This window comes from Callorhinchus milii, unplaced genomic scaffold (genome assembly GCF_018977255.1).
Source record: "Callorhinchus milii isolate IMCB2004 unplaced genomic scaffold, IMCB_Cmil_1.0 Scaffold4, whole genome shotgun sequence".
Taxonomy (NCBI): domain Eukaryota; kingdom Metazoa; phylum Chordata; class Chondrichthyes; order Chimaeriformes; family Callorhinchidae; genus Callorhinchus; species Callorhinchus milii.
Window position 1 is genome coordinate 3256919 of NW_024704745.1, and position 18262 is coordinate 3275180.

Sequence of the window (18262 nt, forward strand, 5' to 3'; positions counted from 1 at the left end):
TTCGCCCTATTGAATCCCCTCATAATTTTGAACGCCTCTATTAAATCTCCTCTTAATCTTCTCTGCTCCAAAGAGAATAATCCTGGCTTCAATTGTAAAGTCAATTCACTTTACAGTATATTCTGTGAAATGCTTTGAGACATCTCAAAGCTGTGATAAGACACTATATCAAATGCAAGGATTATTATATTAGGATTATGCTGGTTTCTCCCTCACACTGTGGATGCTTTAGTGAGGTCCTGTCTGCTGGCTTGTGTAAAGCTTCCTTTCAGATTTATATTGTGCGGTTTCAAATGGTTCAACTCCCAGCAATACCCCAACCCACCCTCTGGGGTCCCCAAGCCTTGACTCTTGCCAACCTGTGCCTAATACCTTCTGGAATTAGGTAAGCAGGATGCTTCCCTCTAGGGAGAGAGGGTGCATTCCATTCCGACAATCTTATCTCTGGGATTTCCATGTGTAGGTGGGATGCATGGAATTCTCAGCTTGGTTTGGAGACTCTATAAAGTACGGTGATGGGTTTCCGCATGTGTCAGACACCTGGCTGACCCCACTCCCCCCAAACGTTCTCTCTCAGTGAGCGCTTGACATCAGTGGAGCCTGAGAGAGGGTTACTGTTCCCTCACGGCCTCTGACATCGCTGCCTGTGGGCAGGAGCTAGAGATAACATGCCTTTGGGACACGCCAGCAGAGGCTATGTGGAGTTCTGTGACTGTTACAGTGAATGTCAGTCAGCTTGATTCTTTTGCCCTCATACTTCTGGTTTAGCCTGTGTGTAGTTGGCGCCGTGATCTATGGCAGTGGGTAAACAGCTGGCAGCTGGTGCTCTCCAGCTCTACTGTGATCTATGGCAGTGGGTAATCAGTTGGCAGCTGCTCTTCAGCTCTAACTTGTCTCTCTCTCGTGCTCACTCTGTCGCTCTCTCATTCTCGCATTCTCTCGCTCTCTCACATGTGCTCTCTTGCTCTCTCTCATGCAAACTATTTCGCTTTAAGATGTCTCGAAGACGTGATAAGGTGCGATATCAAATGCCAGGATTATTATTATATTACATAATCCTCACTATGAGAGAGAGAGTGAAAGTGCATGTTACTATGTCATTGTCAACACAGAGAGAGAGACCACTCCAAACCCACGTTCGTTCCCAAATGATTTGTGGGTAAGTGCAGAAAGAGCAATGGGGGTGGATGTGGAGGCGCTATGTTTAGAGACCCATTAAACCCCATGCTTTCTCTTCACTCCAAGGCGACGTGTCCCAAGACCCTCCTCTTCGACCGCGACTTTGGTCACCCTCCTAACCTACCAAACCTGCCCTCCTGATCCCAGCTCAAGTCCAAATCCCTGCTGTCCAGTGCCTTGAGACGTCCTCTGTGGCTGAGATTAGCACCTCGCCTAACCCCTCCCTCGTCGGACCTGAGCCGGCTCCTGCCTCGCAGCACGTAGATATATATCCACGTACTCGCCCACTCTGTCCACCCCCTCCCCATCACACCAGTTCTAGCCAGATTCCACTGGCCCCCTATCACCAAACCGATCGATTTCAAGATCCTCACACTCAGCTTCAAATCTCTTCACGCTCCAGCACCTCCCTACCTCTGAGACCGGCATACTCCTCAACCCACTATCCTCTGCCTCACCTGGCTCCAGCCACCTGCTTGTCCCTCATCCCTTCCGTGCCACCGTGGGTGGCCACACTTTCAGCCACTACATCCCAAAACTCTTCCTCAATCCTGCCTTGCCCCCTCCTTCAACTTCAGATCGCGCCTGAAGACCTTCTTCTTTGATTGCGCTTACGGTCACCTCCCCCCGGATCAGTGTCATGCTCCACCACTGTCAAGTGGTCTGAGATGCTACCCTGCATGAGGGATGCTGTGTAAATGCAAGTTATTGTTGGTGGTTGTGAGCAAGAGATTTTATTTACTGAAGAGCTGAGCTCCGTTCCCAGAAGGAGTGCGCATTACTCCGGACTTCACGTCCAGCTAGCTTGGCTGCTTGTCGTGGACTTCGAGTCCTCGTAGCTTTGTGGTTAGAGCACTCGCCTCACAAGCGAGAGGACCTGGGTTTGATTCCCGGTCGGGGCGAAACCTTAGGCAAGTTTCCTTACTCCGCACACCGCTCCTTTACCTAACAGTAAGTAGGAACCCGGTTGTTAGGCGATTAGTGAGTCACTATCCAGGGGGCTAATAATCCCTCCAAAAAAATAATAATTGGGTCACTCGATCCTTGATGTGACTGTCTTCCGCATTTTGCCCACATAATGCATAGTTACAGTGTATCCCGTGAAGCGCTTTGGGACGTCTCAACGGTGTCATAAGGCTCTATATCAAATGCAAGGATTATTATTATTAATATTTTAACCAAATTTCATGAGTGACTTCCTCTCATCAGACACGGGGCTGCTTTCGAAATTGGGCGTGGTGGGAACTGGGTGTGCGGCCACTCTGCAAAAAACAGGTAGGGACAACGATAAGCGGCGCTAACTGTGACTTGTGGGGAGCGGCCTCCACGGCCTTGCTCCTCCCTACCTCTGTGACCTGCTAACCCCTATCAACCTGTCCGCTCCCTCTGCTCAACAGACGCCAGCCTACTAAATGTCCCCCGTCCAGCCTGCACCACCATTGGCAGTTGGGCCTTCAGCCTCTCTGCACCCACCCTCTGAAATTCCATCCCACACTTCCTCCGCCTTGCTGCCTCCCTCCCTTACCTCCTTCATCGCACGTCTCAAGACCCTCCTCACTGATCAAGCCTTCGGTGACCTTCGTGAGCCAACCCCCCCACCACCTCATCTCCCTCCTCCCTGTCCTCCCCCCACACCCCACGTGAAATACACTGTGTAAATGTAATCTGTTGTTGTTGTTGCTGGCGATGGCTGTGAATTTAGGAAGGATTGAGAAGGCCCTACCCACTGAGTTAAGTCGCTCACTTGCCTCTGAGTGACTGTTCCAAGCTGGGGGAGGTGGGGCTTTGAGCTCACATTCCTGGGGTGAAAGAGTGACAGAAGCATCGTCCTTCGGATGACATGTTAAAGCTTTCTGTCTCAACTTGTTCAGGTAGAGGTTGAACAGTGAAGAGTGACCTGGGCATCAGAGAGCGGGAGAGTCTTCTGTTTTTTGGTTCAGCTCAGTCCTGTCGCCCCACTCTCAATAATAATAATAATAATCCTTGCATTTATATAGCGCTTTTCTCATCTTCTAGACATCTGAAAGCACTTCACAGAATATACTGTAAAGTGAATTGACTGGATATTTGTGGGTGAAACGCGGCAGCAATTTGTGCACAGCAGTATCCCACAAACAATCGTGGTTTGAGTAAATTATTATTGCATTATTTTTTCTTCTTGAGGGATTATTATCAGGCATATGGAGTACGGAAACTTGCCAGGAATCAAATCCCGGTCTCTCGCTTGCGAGGCGAGTGCTACAGAAGCTACAGGACTCCACAAACATGACTCTTCTCTGTTCCCTCCACCCCACATCCTGCACTGCCTTCCCCCTCCCCATGCACCCCCCCCCACCACCTCGTCTCCCATGCTTTCTTCCCCACTATCCTTACTCCTCCCCATCTCCTCTCCCCTCGCTCTGCCCCACCTGGAATCAAGGGTAGAGGCAGAGAGCTGGAGTTGGGTGCCATCCGTATCCGTGTGGAAGATGATCCCATGTCTGCTGATGATGTCACCAGTAGGGAGCAGGTAGATATTGAAAAGGAGAGGGCTAAGAACAGAGCCCTGAGGTACCCCATATGTGACGGTGCGGGGGCTGGAGGAGAAGCCGTTCGTGGCAACAAAGTGGAGGTAGTGGAATATGTAGGATTCGAGCCAGGCGAGGGCAGGTCTGCGAAGATTGAGATGAGAGAAAAGACAGTGTAAGAGGGTGGAATGGTCGACAGTGTCGAAGGCAGCAGAGAAATCGAGGAGTACAAGGAGGCATAGAAAGCTCTGGTTGCAGATGTTCAGAATATCGTTAGCCACTTTGACCAGGGCTGTTTCCGTGCTCAAAGCGCTTCACAGGATACCATTGTGAAGTGATTTAATTGTATATTTTGTGGAGTTTCGCCCTGCCCGGAAATCAAACCCAGGTCCTCGAGCTTGCGATGCGAGTGTTCTAACCACTGAGCTACAGGATTCCACGTTTCACAATGGCTACGTTTCATGAGCCCGACACAGTGTGGAACGGGTTAAAGTTTACCCACTCTTGCATGAACAGCACAGGAAGGTGGCAGAGGTTGAGTAAAACTGCCATTTCTTTGGACAGGTTTCTGTGTGCCATTATCTTTTACACAAGCTGTAATGTGTGTGTCCCTGACTAACCAAGGTGGGTGTCTGAGAGAGTTCAGAGTGAGTGTAGATCCTGGGTGGTGTGTGGAGGTGGAGGACTGTTCCTGTGTCGTGGACCAAGGAGGGGAGGAGGAAATGAGGATGGGGCTATTACTGGCTGTGGTTCAAGACCAAGATGTGGTTTGTTGAGATGCTGTTGGCTCTGTACTGATGGTCGGTCTGTGTTGCAGGTACTGGTGCATTCGGCACTCCTGCGGGAGGGCTCTTCGGCCCGGCTCAGCCCCAGGCGGCCACCGGACTCTTTGGCAACAAACCGTTTGGCCTGGCAACAACCACCCAGAGCACCGGCTTCAGCTTCGGCAATGCCAACCCTTTGGGACAACCCAACACCAGTAGCATGGTAAGCCACTCACTAACCAGACACTGCAGGACAAGCCAACACCCACTGCTCCCTCAGACAACTCCAAGCACACCACAGGTCTAACCCCATTCTCTGCTATCTCCCCATCATGTCTGTGCTGGTGCTCACTTCCCCCACTGAAGCTCTATATTCACTGTAACTAGCACAAGCACAGAAACATGGCACAAATGACCTCCTGCTGCGCTCTAAGGACTGGTGTTAGCTTGTTCTGACCAGGCTGCTCACAGCTCTAACAACAACTTGCATTTATATAGCGCCCTTAACGTGGGGTAGAGTCTTGGAGCTTTTGACAATGGCGGAGCCTGGACAACCAAGACAAGGGGAGAGGGAGGGGAAGCATGATCAAAAAGGAAGGGGTTTGAAGATGGGGAGGGAGGGGGCAGGGTGGTGGGATTGGGGAGAGCATTCCAGTGTTTGGGGGTATAATGGCTGAAGGCACTAAACAGTGTGTGTGGGGGATGTGTTGTAAGCTATAACCCAGCCCGCTGTTCTGTCACAGAGTTTGTTCGGCAGTGCCCCAGCCACACAGTCCGGTGGGATCTTCGGCACAAACACCAACACTAGCACGGGAACGGGGTTCGGAACCGGCGCGGGGCTGTTCGGCAACACCGCCGCTGGGTTTGGCAATGTCGGCACTGTAAGTCTGGGAGCTCGGTATGCAGTTTAGCTTTACAGGGTTCAGTGTGTGACAGGTCCAGTATGTTAACATTGTGGAGTCCTGCAGCGTAGTGATTAGAGCACTCGTCTCGCAAGCGAGAGGAACTGGGTTCGATTCCCAGGCAGGGTGAAACCTTAAACAAGTTTCCTTACTTTGAAGGAGCGGAGTTTAAACCAGTCCTTTAAAGGACTCTCCATCTCCCTTAATCACTCAGCAATTCTCCCCTATGGCCTTATTGGCAGTGCAAGGAAAGGTTTGTGGTCCAGAGAATTGAGACTATATGATCTGCCCTGATACAATGAACTAGTGAACAGGCTCAAGTGACTGAATGGCCTCCTGTTTGTGCGGTCACTGGGATGTCACTCTGCCTCTAGCCTTGATCTGGAAGTGTGGACGGACAGTGTAGAGGGAGCTTTACTGTATCTCTAATCCTGACATGGAAGTGTGGACGGACAATGTGAATGGAGTTAGCCGAGTGGGCAGTGTGTGTGAAGCGTGCGGCCCTGTTTGGTGTGTCTGTCTGAGTTTCTCTGTCTCTCTCTCCCTCTCTCTCCACAGGGCGGGCTGTTTGCTAACAAACCCGCTGGGTTTGGGACGACCACGACCAGCGCTTCTACCTTTGGCACGGCCGGTGCCGGGCTGTTCGGTAACAAACCAAACCTGACTATAGGAGCCAATACCAATCCGTCAACCTTTGGTACATATAACAGTCAGGCATTCAAAGCTGCGTTTCCCCCGCCCTCATGCAGCCCCCCACCCACTGGGAGTCTGAGCTCACAGGCCAGGCAAACGCTTCAGCGCAGTGCGGAGAGAGAGCGCTGCATTGTCAGAGACGCTGTCCTTCAGCTAAGACATTGAACCGAGGTCCTGTTAATGTGGTGCTATTAGAGAAGGGAATTTCTCTTTCTCCCCTGGTGTCCTGGGGCAGCAATCTGGCGGAGTAATCGTCCACTCACTTCACGTTGTGTGTGTAAGTTCCTGCCTTGTGCAAATTGGCTGCTACGTGTGCGCAGTCACTGCACCTGATGGCAACTCCGAGAAGCGCTTTGTGAGGTTAGAAACTCTAGGATTCTGTTTCGCTCGCCACTCTGATGTGATTGGAGGATAGCGTGTGACTGGGAAAGAGGCTTGATTGACTGTCTGTCTCCTGTGGTTTTCCCAGGGTTTGGAACAGCCGCGGGAACCGGGGGCCTATTTGGGAACAAGCCCACCACCGGCGTGCTGGGAGCTGGTCTGGGAGCAGGATTCGGAGCAGGTGGGTTCATTCAGAAGAGGGAGGGGGGTGTGGCTAGAGCGAGGGAGGGGGGGGCGCTAGAGCGAGGGAGGGTGGAGCTAGAGCGAGGGAGGGTGGGGGCTAGAGCGAGGGAGGGTGGGGGGTTAGAGCGAGGGGTGCGGGCTAGAGCGAGGGAGAGGGGGCTAGAGCGGGGGGGGCTAGAACAAGGGGGGGGGGCTAGAGCGATGGAGGGGGGGCTAGAGCGAGGGAGGGTGGGGGGCTAGAGCGAGGGAGTGGGGGGCGTGGTGGAGGGAGGGGGCGTGGTGGAGGGAGGGAAGTGGGGTGGTGGAGGGTGGCTAGGCTGTACGTTTGTGATTATGTGAAGTGAATGATCAGGAAGGTCGAGATGGATTTGAGGTAACTGCAAGATGTTTGTCAATCTGTGAGCCCAGGCCACGATCCAGCCACGTGGAGTCCTGTAGCTTTGTGGTTAGAGCACTCGCCTCACAAGCAAGAGGACCTGGGTTCAATTCCCGGGCAGGGCGAAACATTGGTTTACCTAGCAGTAAGTAGGAACCCAGTTGTTAGTAATTGGTGAATTGCCTTTCTGGGGTTAGTAATCCCTCCAAATTTTTTTTTACGGTAATAATATGGTCACTCAATCCATGATTCTTTGTGGGACACTGTTGTGCAGAATTGGCTGCCACGTTTCGCCCATAAAATATAGTTAATTCACTTTACAGTGTGTTCTGTGAAGCGCTTTGGGACGTCCTCCCGACGTGAAAAGCGCTATATCAAATGCAAGGATTATTATTATTATTATCCTGTGAAGCGCTTTGAGACGTCTCAAAGACATGATAAGGCGCTACATCAAAAGCAAGGATTTTTTAATTTTTTTTTGTCAAATCTCCCATTGGTTTTCCTTTGTTAACAGTGTTTTCTCTGCTCTCTCCCCAGGTGCTGGGCAGACGTCCCTGTTTGGCAACACTCAGCCTAAGTTGGGCGCAGGCCTGGGAGCGGGGGCGTTTGGAACAACCCCATTCAACACAGCGGGTACCGCGGTGGGCTTTGGGGCTCCCCAGGCCGCTATCTGTAAGTCACCTGTATATCACACGCCAGTCTAGAGAGAGGAGGGTCAGACTGAGCACACGTGTGCAACTTGTCTTGAGTTTAGAAATGTGGGTCTGTTACTGGCTCACTTACTCATTCGCTCACTCTCCAGGGCTGTGTGTGGGTCTCTCTCTCTCTCTCTCTCTCTCCCCCCCCCCACCCCCCAGGGATGTGTGTGGGACTTTGCTTTCTCTCTCTGATATTTTGGTGCTATATCAAGTGCTCTGGGACGCTGAAGGGTGCAATAAATGCAAGTTGTTGTTGTATGTGGTGTGAGGGTGGTTGTAACATAACATGTAGGAGTAGGACTAGGCCATTCGGCCCTTCGAGCCTGCCCCGCCATTCAATCATGGCTGATCTTCTATCTAACTCCAGCTAATAACCTGACCCTGCCTTATCCCCATATCTCTTAATCCCTTTTGCAATACGATATCCATCTCAGTCAGTTGTATAATGTTTGTGGGGGGTTGGGACTGTTCTGCCACAGTAATTTGAGCTTCTCTCTCTCCCCCCCCCCCCCCCCCACCTTCTCTCCCCCCCCCACCTTCTCTCCCCGCCCCCACCTTCGCTCTCCCCCCCTCCCCCTTCTCTCTTCCCCCCCTCCCCCTTCTCTCTTCCCCCCTGCCCCCCCCACACCACCTCGGGCAGGCCTGACGGACCCTGCAGCCTCGGCCACACAGCAGGCTGTGCTCCAGCAGCAGCTTAGCGCTTTGGCCTACACACCGTTCGGGGACTCCCCACTCTTCAGGAATCCCATGGTTGATCCCAAGAAGAAGGAGGAGGTAACGACTCAGGAGGGTCTGGGCCCAGGGCACTGTGTGTGTGTGTATATGTGTGTGTGTGGTGAGGATTGTGAGTGTGTGTGTGTGAGTGTGTGTGGGGGGTAGTGAGGGTTGTGTGTGATGGGGTGAGGAATGTATGTGTGTGGGGGGGGATGAGGATTGTGTATGTGTGTGGGGGGTGGGGGGAGAATTGCGTGTGGGTGGGGTAGGATTTTGTGTGGTGGGCGGGTGGTGTGGGGGTGGTGAGGATTGTAAATGGTGGTGGATTGAATAATACAAAATTACATTTACACTGCGCTTTTCACGTTGGGAGGACGTCCCAAGGCGCTGGACAGTCAGGTATTTGGACCCGAGCTGGGGATTGGGATCAGGGAGGGTCTGCCAGAGGCACGGTCGAAGAGTAGGGACTTCAGACTGGGTTTGGAGGAGGGAGAAAGCGAGCCGAAGGGAATGTGGGACGGAGTTCCAAAGAGTGGGGCAGAGAGGCTGAAGGCCTGACCGCTGATGGTGGGACGGGCCTGGCGAGGGACATGGAGAAGACCGGAGCCTGCTGAACGGAGGGCACGGATAGGTTGATGTGGAGTTAGCAGGCCACAGAGGTAGGGAGGAGCAAGGCCGTGGAGGACCTTGCATATTGTACCCTGAAACCTGCTTATTGGGGACTGAAACGAGTGCTCAGAATGTGTGACTAATGTCAAACGCTCTCTCTACCACCCCCCTCCCACACCAGCGACTGAAGCCCACGAACCCCGCAGCACAGAAAGCCTTGACGACGCCCACACATTACAAGTTGACGCCAAGGCCAGCCACCAGGGTACGGCTGAAAGCCCTGCAGGCCAGCGGCTCCGTCAAGGCTCATCTCTTCGATGGACTGGATGATGATGAGCCAGCGGCCCTCGCAAACGGTACCTTCTTACCCAGGTAACAGCTCCCTGCTTGCTCCCCATCGTGTCTGTGCTGGTGCTGACCACCCCCCCCCCCCCCCCCTCCTTCCACTGGAGCTCTTTCTGCTAATCCCATTCCTTGCTCTTCCCATTAAGTCTGTGCTGGTGCTCACTCCCCACTGGAGTTCCCTACCCCACTGGAGTTCCCTAACCCTACTCTAATACCATTCCCTACTCTCCCCATTGTATCTGTGATAGGCAGCCAACTCCTGTTTCGATACAGCATGACTGAAATACACCAACACATTACATTTACATAGCGCCTTTCACATCGAGAGGATGTCCCAAGTCGCTGGACAGTCAGGGATTTGGAACTGAGCTTGAGGTTAGGAACAAGAGGGGTGAAGGGTGGGGCTAGGAGGGTGGCCAAAGGTCCAGTCAAATAATAAGGTCTCGAGACGTGCTCTGAAGGACGCAAGCCAGGGAGCAAGGCGAAGGGACTGGGATGGAGTTCCAAAGAGAGGGGGCAGAGTGGTTGAAGACCCGACTGCTGATGGTGGGCTGGGGACGTTGAACAGGCCGGAGCCTGCCGAGCTGAGGGAACGGACAGGTCAGTATGGTGATGCAGGTCACATAGGTAGGAAGGAGCAAGGCTGGGGAGGGCTTTGAAGGTGAGGACGAGGATTTAAGATCAATCCTGTGGAGGATGGGGAGCCAGTGGAGCCGAGCGAGGGTGGGGATGATAAGCTCACAGAGGACATGAGCTGCAGAGTTCTGGATGATCTGCAGCTTGTGGAGGGAACAGTTGGGAAGGCCGACAAGCAGAGAGTTGGCGTAGTCAAGCCTGGATGTGATGAATGCATCAATGAGGGTCTCAGTGGCCTGAGGGAAGAGGCAGTGGCGGAGCGATGTTGCGGATATGAGAGAAGGCAGAGCGTGTCATGGCACAGATCTAAGTCCTCGGAAACGATGCTGTGCCTGATAGCAGGGTAGAGCTGTCTGGTGTATTGGTGCGGGAGAGTGGCTCAGGCTAACGTGTTTCTCTGCTACAGGAAGAGCATCAAAAAGCTGATGCTGAAAACGCCCTCCAGCTCTCTGACCTTCTCCCCTACCGTCCTCAAAGAGACTGAGGAGCTGCCTTCTGCCTCTGAGTACCCAGAGAATGGGGAGCTGTGAGTAATGTTCCTCGGTGTGGTGTTAGTGGCTCTGAACCGCTTGCGCTTGCAGCCAACTTGGATGGGAGGGGGTGGGGTGGGCTTGCACCTCTCTGATGCTCCAGATTGATGATAATAATCTTCCAGACAAACGGAAGCCATGCTTATGTGGAGACTCTCAGTGATGTGACTTGTAGACTTTGATGGTTCTGGTTGTCAGACACCAGGTGTTGCCGGGCTTCATTGGGGCATTTTCCAAGTTTGTGGAGTCCTGTAGCTCAGTGGTAAGAGCGCTCGCCTTGCAAGCGAGAGGACTCTGGGTTCCATTCCCGGGCAGGGCAAAACCTTAGGCAAGTATCTTTACTCAACATATCTCTGTTTACCGAGCAGTATGCAGGAACCCCGTTGTTAGTTGATTGGCAGATGGCTTTTCATAGTGGGGGTAATCCTCCAAAATAGTAATAATTTGGTCACTCACTCCGCGACTGTTTGTGGGACGCTGCTTTGCCCAATTGGTTGCCACGTTTTGACCATAAAATACAGTCATTCCACCGTATATTGTGTGAAGTGATTTGAGGCGTCTCAAAGACGTGATAAGGCGCTATATCAACTGCAAGGATTATTATATTATTTTTGTTAGGTCAGGGTATCAAGGGATGGGGGAAAACCGGGTAATTGTAGTTGAGGTACAGATCAGCCGAGATCTAATAGAATGGGGGAACAAGCTCGAGGTGCTGAATGGCCTCCTCCTGTTCCTATATTATTATTCTCACTATAGTGATGCCTGTGTTTCTCTCCCTCCCAGGGAGCACGAGGGCAGGAGTGAGCTGGAACGGGAGGAGGAGAATCCCGAGGTGACCAAGTTCTACACTAACTGTATCGTAAAGCCCATCCCGCAGACCCCCGAGGGGTTGATCGGCCACAAGACCCTGGGCAGCACCATGGAGGACACCATCTCCGCCATGAACCTGCGCAACCTGAGGAACGGAAACCTGGAGGGCAGCAGTGAGGACGCCTCCTTCATTGAGGGCTCCTTGCACGAGGACCCCGAGGAGGAGGAGGAGAGAGCACCCCCACATCCCGCCGGTGAGGGGGGGGGCAGTGTACCCAAGGCGAGGGGGGGTGGGCAGTATACCTGGCCGGGGGTGAGGTGGAGACGGGCAGTGTACCTAGCCAGGGGGGACCGGGCAGTGGGGTGAGCAGTGTACCTGGTGGAGGGTTGCTGAGCAGTGTAACAGTGCACTTGGGGGAGCTGAGCACTGTGCCTGGAAGTGGGGGTGGGTAATGTACCTGGGGTGGGAGGAAAGATGTTGTGGAATCCTGTAGCTCAGTTGTTAAGAGCACTTGCCTCGCAAGTGAGAGGACCCAGGTTCAATTCCCGGTCAGGTCAGGGTGAAACCTGAGGCAAGTTTCCTTACTCCACCTCTGTTTACCTTGCAGTAAGTAGGAACCGAGGTTGTTAAGTCAATTGACAGATCGCTTTTCCAGGGGTAATTATCCCTTCAAAAATAATAATAATTTGGTCACTTAATCCTCAACTGTATGTGGGACATTGCTGTGCACTATTGGCTGCCACGCTTCGCCCACAAAATAGTCAATTCATTTTGCAGTATATTCTGTGAAGTACTTTGAGACGTCTTGATGTCTTGATATCAAATGCAAGGATTGTTGTTGTTATAGTCAGTGTGAGGTGGAACCATAACCTGTAGCCTGTTGTTCGCTTCCCAGGCATTGTGCTGACCAGAGTTGGCTACTACACCCTCCCCTCAATGGAGGAGTTGGCCCGTACCACCACCGAAAGCGGGGAATGTATCGTGGAGAACTTCACCATCGGACGCAAAGGTCAGTGAGGGAGAGGAGAAGGGGCTGCAGACAGTTGAGTCCCACACCCTACTAGTTAGAGCACTCACCTCGTAAGCGAGAGGACCTGGGTTCGATTCGTGGACAGGGCGAAACGTTGGGCAAGTTTCCTTACTCCACACGTTTCTCTGTTTACCTAGTAGTAAGTAGGAACCTGGTTGTTAGGCGATTGGCGGATCACTTTTCCGGGGATAATAATCCCTTCAAAGAAATATTTTGTTTTAAAAATAATAATAATTTGGTCACTCAATCCATGACTTGTTTTGTTGGACACTGCTGTGCGTAATTGGCTGCTGGTTTCATCCACAAAATAGTCAATTCACTTTACAGTATTTTCTGTGAAGCACGTTGATATGTCTCGATATATCAAATGCAAGGATTATTGTTCGATTAATCTGTTTATTATTTACATTGTGTGCAAAACAATCATTTGACACATCAGGGGGATGGTTCGGAATGACTCAAAGATTCACTTTGAAGTGTAGTGACTGTGTTGTGGCTGGCACCTTTGCCCACTTGATGGTTTTTACCTGTGAAGTTTTTAGCCTGTGAGCCATGCCAAGGCGCTGTACGTTCTATTTCCTCTGGTAAGGGAATCCAGAATAATTCTTTAAAAAATTCGCTGCAGGCTACGGCTCTATCTACTTCCCGGGCGTGGTGAACCTGAGCAACATGAACCTGGACGAGATTGTACACATCCGCAGGAAGGAGGTCATCGTGTACCTGGACGATGAGAGGAAACCGCCAGCCAGTGAGGGTCTGAACAGGTAACAGCAGCACTGTGAGAGGCTGTGGACACTCACTGTCCCCCTTTACCTCTGCCCCCTCGCATTTCCTATCCCGTTCCCCCCCCCCCCTCTCGCGCTCCCCCTCTCCCCTCCCTCTCCCCTCTCTTTCCCCTCTGCTACCCCAGCCATGGGCAGTGTGGGTGGGTGGGGGGGCAGTGGGTGGGTGGGGGGCGCAGTGGGTGGGTGGGGGGGCGCAGTGGGTGGGTGGGGGGGCGCAGTGGGTGGGTGGGGGGCGCAGTGGGTGGGTGGGGGGCGCAGTGGGTGTGGGGGGGGGGGGGGCGCAGCGGGCGTGTGGGGGGGCAGTGTGGGGGGCGACGGGCGCCGCGGGGGGTGGGGCGCCGCGGGCATGCGGGGGGGTGGATAGTGTAGTAAACGTGTGTTGTCCTCCTATGGCAAGGCGAGCTGAGGTGACCCTGGATGGAGTGTGGCCGACAGATAAAACCACGCGCAGTCCCATTAAATCCCCTGAACGGCTGCTGGAAATGGGGTACGAGGAGCGGCTGGAGAACGCCTCCCGCAAGCAGGGAGCTCGCTTCCTGGAATATCGCTCTGAGACTGGCTCCTGGGTCTTTGAGGTCAGCAAATCCCCCCCCCCCCCCCCTTGCTCTCTCTCTCTGTCTCCCTCACACATACTCATTCTGTCTCACACTCATTCTCTCATACACACGTACACTCTCACACACGCACACAACTGTGTTTGTGCACTGACGCTGCCCCTGTTACAGGTTGCCCACTTCAGTAAGTACGGACTGAAGGAATCTGACGAGGAGGACGAGGAGCTGCCGTCCAAAGCTGAGACCAAGAAGCTGAAAACAGCGTCTCTTCCCAGCCAACAGGCCCAGCAAGCGGCCCCGAGCCCCAAGCCTGCCCCCACCTCACAGGTATCCCCCGCTTCCCCCCCACCACTGGCGGATCAATTCCCACCACTGGTGACTGAGGCTGGAGCAGTAGGATTATTCAAAAGGAACTGGATACACAGCCAAACAGGAGGGGAGATACGGGGTGTTCACAAAGTGCTGTTACCCCCAGCGCACTGACCAACAACTGAACCGTGGGGAAGAATGATCATTGTTTTTAGAAGTACTTCATTGTATTCAGTACAAGAGTTTAACTGTATTTAGACGTCTGGAGTATGTGTGTATGTGAGTGAGTGTGTGTCGTCACCATGTGCGGTGTGACATCTTCCGTAACAAGGGAGGGGGTAACAGGACTTTGTGGACACCCTGTACATAGCTGTGAGGTAGATTTAATAGAGAGAGGATTATAACAGGATCGGCGGCACAGGCAACAACTTTTATGTAGCGCCCCTCATGCAGAGAGCATCATCATCCGAGAGCGCTTGATCATGATGGAGCATGACATGGAGGGTCTCTGCTGAAGGCTGTCTCTCTCCACCCCCTCCCCCCACCCCAGAGTCCCTCGCTGGAGCGTGTGGCTCGTGTGGCAGAGCTGGACAGCGATATGACAGACATCACACAGGAGCCCCTCCCTGACTGCTACCTGGAGGAGGACATAACAGAGGAGCAGGAGCCAGTGTCGGCCTCCAGCAACATCGCTTCTACCCTGGGCATCAACCCCCACACACTGCAGGTCAGTGCGCCCCCCACACATACACACCACACATGCACACACACCCTGGGCATCAACCCCCCTCTGCAGTCAGTGCCACCCCACCCCTCACACACACACGCACATACCTTCAGCTGCAGATCAGTCCCCCACCCTCATACACACTCACACACCCCACCCCCACTGCACGCTAGTTGCCTCCTTTGAAACCTGCCACTGTGAAACTCAGTTATTGGAGACTGTGATGGGTTCCCGCTTGTGTTGGACCCCCCCCCCGGCCTACCTTACCCCATGGAGTTGGAGTAAGCCAGTGAGTGACCCTGGCCTCTGGTTACCAAGCGGTCCCTGTGTTTCTCTCCAGATAATGAAGGCCTCCCTGTTTGCTGAGGACGAGGATATGGACGGCATCGTGGAGCGGCGCTTCACGAGGTTTCCTCCCGTCCCCGACACAAGCTTGGAGCTGGGATCACCACACCGGCTGTGCCCGGGTCCTCGCGGCAGGACCTCAGGTAACAACAAACCTGCATTTATATATTGTCCTTCAGGCGGGGTAGCATCCCGGAGCGCTTGACTGTGACAAAGTCTGACAACGAGCCAGGGGGAGAGGGAGTGGGGAAGGTGACTGTAAGCACGATCAAAAAGGAGGGTCTTCAGGTGGGATTTGAAGGTAAGGAGGGAGGGAGCGGGTGAGGTGGAGGGATTGAGGGAGTGATTTCCAGAGTTTCGGTACATAGTTGGCTGAAGGTACAATGGTGGAACAGAGGGGACGTATATATATTTATATATAACAGTACCTTTATGCACACCTCTGCTTCTGCACCTTGTCGGAGGCTTTCTTTCCATCTGTTCATCCCGCTGTCTGTCGAGCTCCTCCTATTGGGGTTGGGCTGCAGTGCAGGCTGACCCTCCAGTACAATGCCGGGGGAGGAGCACTGTCTTGCTGGAGGTAATCGTCCTTTGGATGATAATTGGTGATAATTGGGGTGTTTAAAAGAATAGGGCGGCTACAGAGAAACTACTTCCTCTGGTGGGGGGAATCCAGAACGGGAGGGCATCATCTTAAAGTTAGAGCCAGGCCATTTAGGAGTGAAATCAGGAGGCACTTTCTCATACAAAGGTTAGTGGAAATCTGGAACTCTCTCCCTCAAAAGGCTGTGGCTGGATGCTGGATCCATTCAAATTTTCAAGACTGAGGTGGATAGACGTTTGTTAGATCAGCTTATCAAGGGATATGGACAAAGGCGGGATATTGGAGTTGCGGTACAGATCAGCCGTGATCTAATAGAATGGCAGAACAGGCTCGAGGGGCTGAATGGTCCACTCCTGGTCCTACGCTTCTATGAATCGCAGTTCCTTTTCTGCTTGTTCAGGTGGATGTTGAAGGATCCAGTGAGATTCTCCTGGTAAACAAGCCTAGGATTAAATTGACCTATCTCATGGCTGTGGTGTGGCACCTTGCTGTGGCCGCAAAAACAGTGGTACAGGTGTCAAATGTGAAATTGATAACCTGGTCAGCTCCACTCACTAAGCCCTGCAGTAGCCAGAGCTTGTGGGTTTGAGTCGTAGTGATTAGAACACTCGCTTCGCAAGCGAGAGGACCCGGGTTCGATTCCCAGGCAGAGCAAAACCTTAGACAAGTTTCCCTTACACACGCACACTACTCTGTTTGCGTAGCAGTAAGTAGGATCGGCGGATCACTTTCCGGGGTAATAATCCTTCTAAAAATACTCAATCCATGACTGTTTGTGGGACACACCTGTGCGCAATTGGCTGCCACGTTTTGGCCACAACATACACAGTCACTACACTTTACAGAATATCCTGTTGAGACGTCTCAAAATTAAATTCTATGTCAAATGCAAGATTTATTATTATTATTAATCTTATTGTTATCACTCTGGAGGGAATGACCTCGCTCACCACGTACTCTCGACTCTGGTTACAGTGGGCGGTTTGTTGCAATCTAAATTCACCAGCTCCTCCCTGCTGCTGTCGGGGGCCCGGCTCCAGGATTCCCCTGAGGCCCCCTCTCCTCGGGCCTGGTTGGTACCCACGCCGCTGCCCTCAGCCTTCGCCATGCCCAGCCCACTGCCTGATGTGCCTCTCAGGACGGTGGGTGTGAGACGACAGCAGAGATTGGTGCAGCTGGAGCGCTCTGTCACCCGGGGCAAAGGCCGGCTCCTCATGGACATGGGCCTGTTCATCGGCCGCTCATTCAGGGTGGGCTGGGGTCCTGGCTCCACCCTGTGCCACGCTGGGGACCGGCTTAGCGTGCCCACCACCGATACAGAGACCCCAGAGCAGGACGGTCTAGAATACGGCTTCTTCCCCAAACCTGTCAAAGTCAAACAGTGAGTACAGCCCGCGTTCCCGAGCCCAGCACTGGGCTGTGGTGTATGTGTGTTACTGTGTGTGGGGGGTGTGCTGTCTGTGTTTGTGGCTGTCTGTAAGTGTGTGCGTATGGCTGCGTATGTATGGCTGTGTGGGTTTGTGTATGCGCGTGTCTGTGTGTGTGTGTTTGACTGTGTGTGTTGCTGTGTATGTATATAGCTGTATGTTACTCTGTGTGTGCGAGTGGCGGTGTGCGCGAGTGACGATATGTGCACATGAGGCTGCAGTGATGGTGTTTGCTATTACCAGGCTTTCAGAGCTGCCGTTTAAGGTCCACGTGGAGAGGGTGATGCTACGGGGAGAGCGAGGAGACGGGGACCTGTATCAGGAGCCGTTGGAGATCGCACTGAGACACAGCAGTGTGCAGACACAAGACGGCTGTCCCCTCATCACCCCGCAGCCAGGCGTGGAGGCACTACACCAGTATGTGGACTGGGTGCAAACGGCGCTCACCGGCTCAGAGGAGAAGGAAGGTAAGTCACGGCAAATATAATGTGATATAATACATAACAATACAATGATTAATGATGTTTAAAGTTGTCTGTTGTCTGTTTATATTGACTCACCTGAGCAGGGGGTTTGAGCACACTGTGGGGGCTGACTCTCTCTCTCTCTCTCTCTCTCTCTCTAGCTGTGCTGAGGCGCTGGGGACTGGTGTGGACGCTGTGTGAGGCTCTGTGGGGTCGGCTGAAGGCCCTGGAACCCAGAGCCTCCCAGCACAGCCCGTACGTCCAGCAGCTGGAGCGCAGGCGAGCGTTCTCCCACTGGCTCTCGCTCACCGCACATCACAGAATCGAGCAGGAGGTGGCGGTGGCTCAAGAGACAGGCCACGTGGACGCGGTGTTCAGTTACCTGACCGGCAAGCGGATCAGCGAGGCCTGCAGACTGGCCCAGCGCTCCGGTCAGCCTTATTCCTCCCTACTTCCATCATCTGCTAACTCCATATCCAGCTGTCTGCTCCCTCTGTGAAGCAATAGTGTGATACAAGTCTCTTTTCACATCCTTCGCACCTCCCACAGCAAAATAACCGAACTAATTTGTAATCACCCACTTCACCCAGCTGTACTGGCTCTCCATCCCCTAAGAATAGAGTTCAAACTCCTCACCTTGAAAGCCCTCCACGGGCTTGCTCCTTCTACCTCTGTGACCTGCTGCACAT

General features: G+C 53.1%; 1 protein-coding gene across 1 annotated transcript in view; it reads left to right on the top strand.

Annotated features, from left to right (window-relative positions):
* Positions 1–18262, top strand: part of nup98 (nucleoporin 98 and 96 precursor) — a 32513-nt gene that overhangs the window by 9460 nt on the left and 4791 nt on the right. The window contains exons 8-26 of the mRNA XM_042334148.1: positions 2389–2454; positions 4504–4673; positions 5194–5331; positions 5911–6049; positions 6515–6607; positions 7523–7657; positions 8324–8457; positions 9188–9378; positions 10394–10513; positions 11301–11581; positions 12224–12337; positions 12984–13122; positions 13541–13718; positions 13869–14024; positions 14557–14733; positions 15074–15221; positions 16658–17063; positions 17353–17576; positions 17735–18004. Of these exons, the coding sequence (XP_042190082.1) occupies positions 2389–2454; positions 4504–4673; positions 5194–5331; positions 5911–6049; positions 6515–6607; positions 7523–7657; positions 8324–8457; positions 9188–9378; positions 10394–10513; positions 11301–11581; positions 12224–12337; positions 12984–13122; positions 13541–13718; positions 13869–14024; positions 14557–14733; positions 15074–15221; positions 16658–17063; positions 17353–17576; positions 17735–18004 (3279 nt within the window). The remainder of the gene's footprint in view (positions 1–2388; positions 2455–4503; positions 4674–5193; positions 5332–5910; positions 6050–6514; positions 6608–7522; positions 7658–8323; positions 8458–9187; positions 9379–10393; positions 10514–11300; positions 11582–12223; positions 12338–12983; positions 13123–13540; positions 13719–13868; positions 14025–14556; positions 14734–15073; positions 15222–16657; positions 17064–17352; positions 17577–17734; positions 18005–18262) is intronic.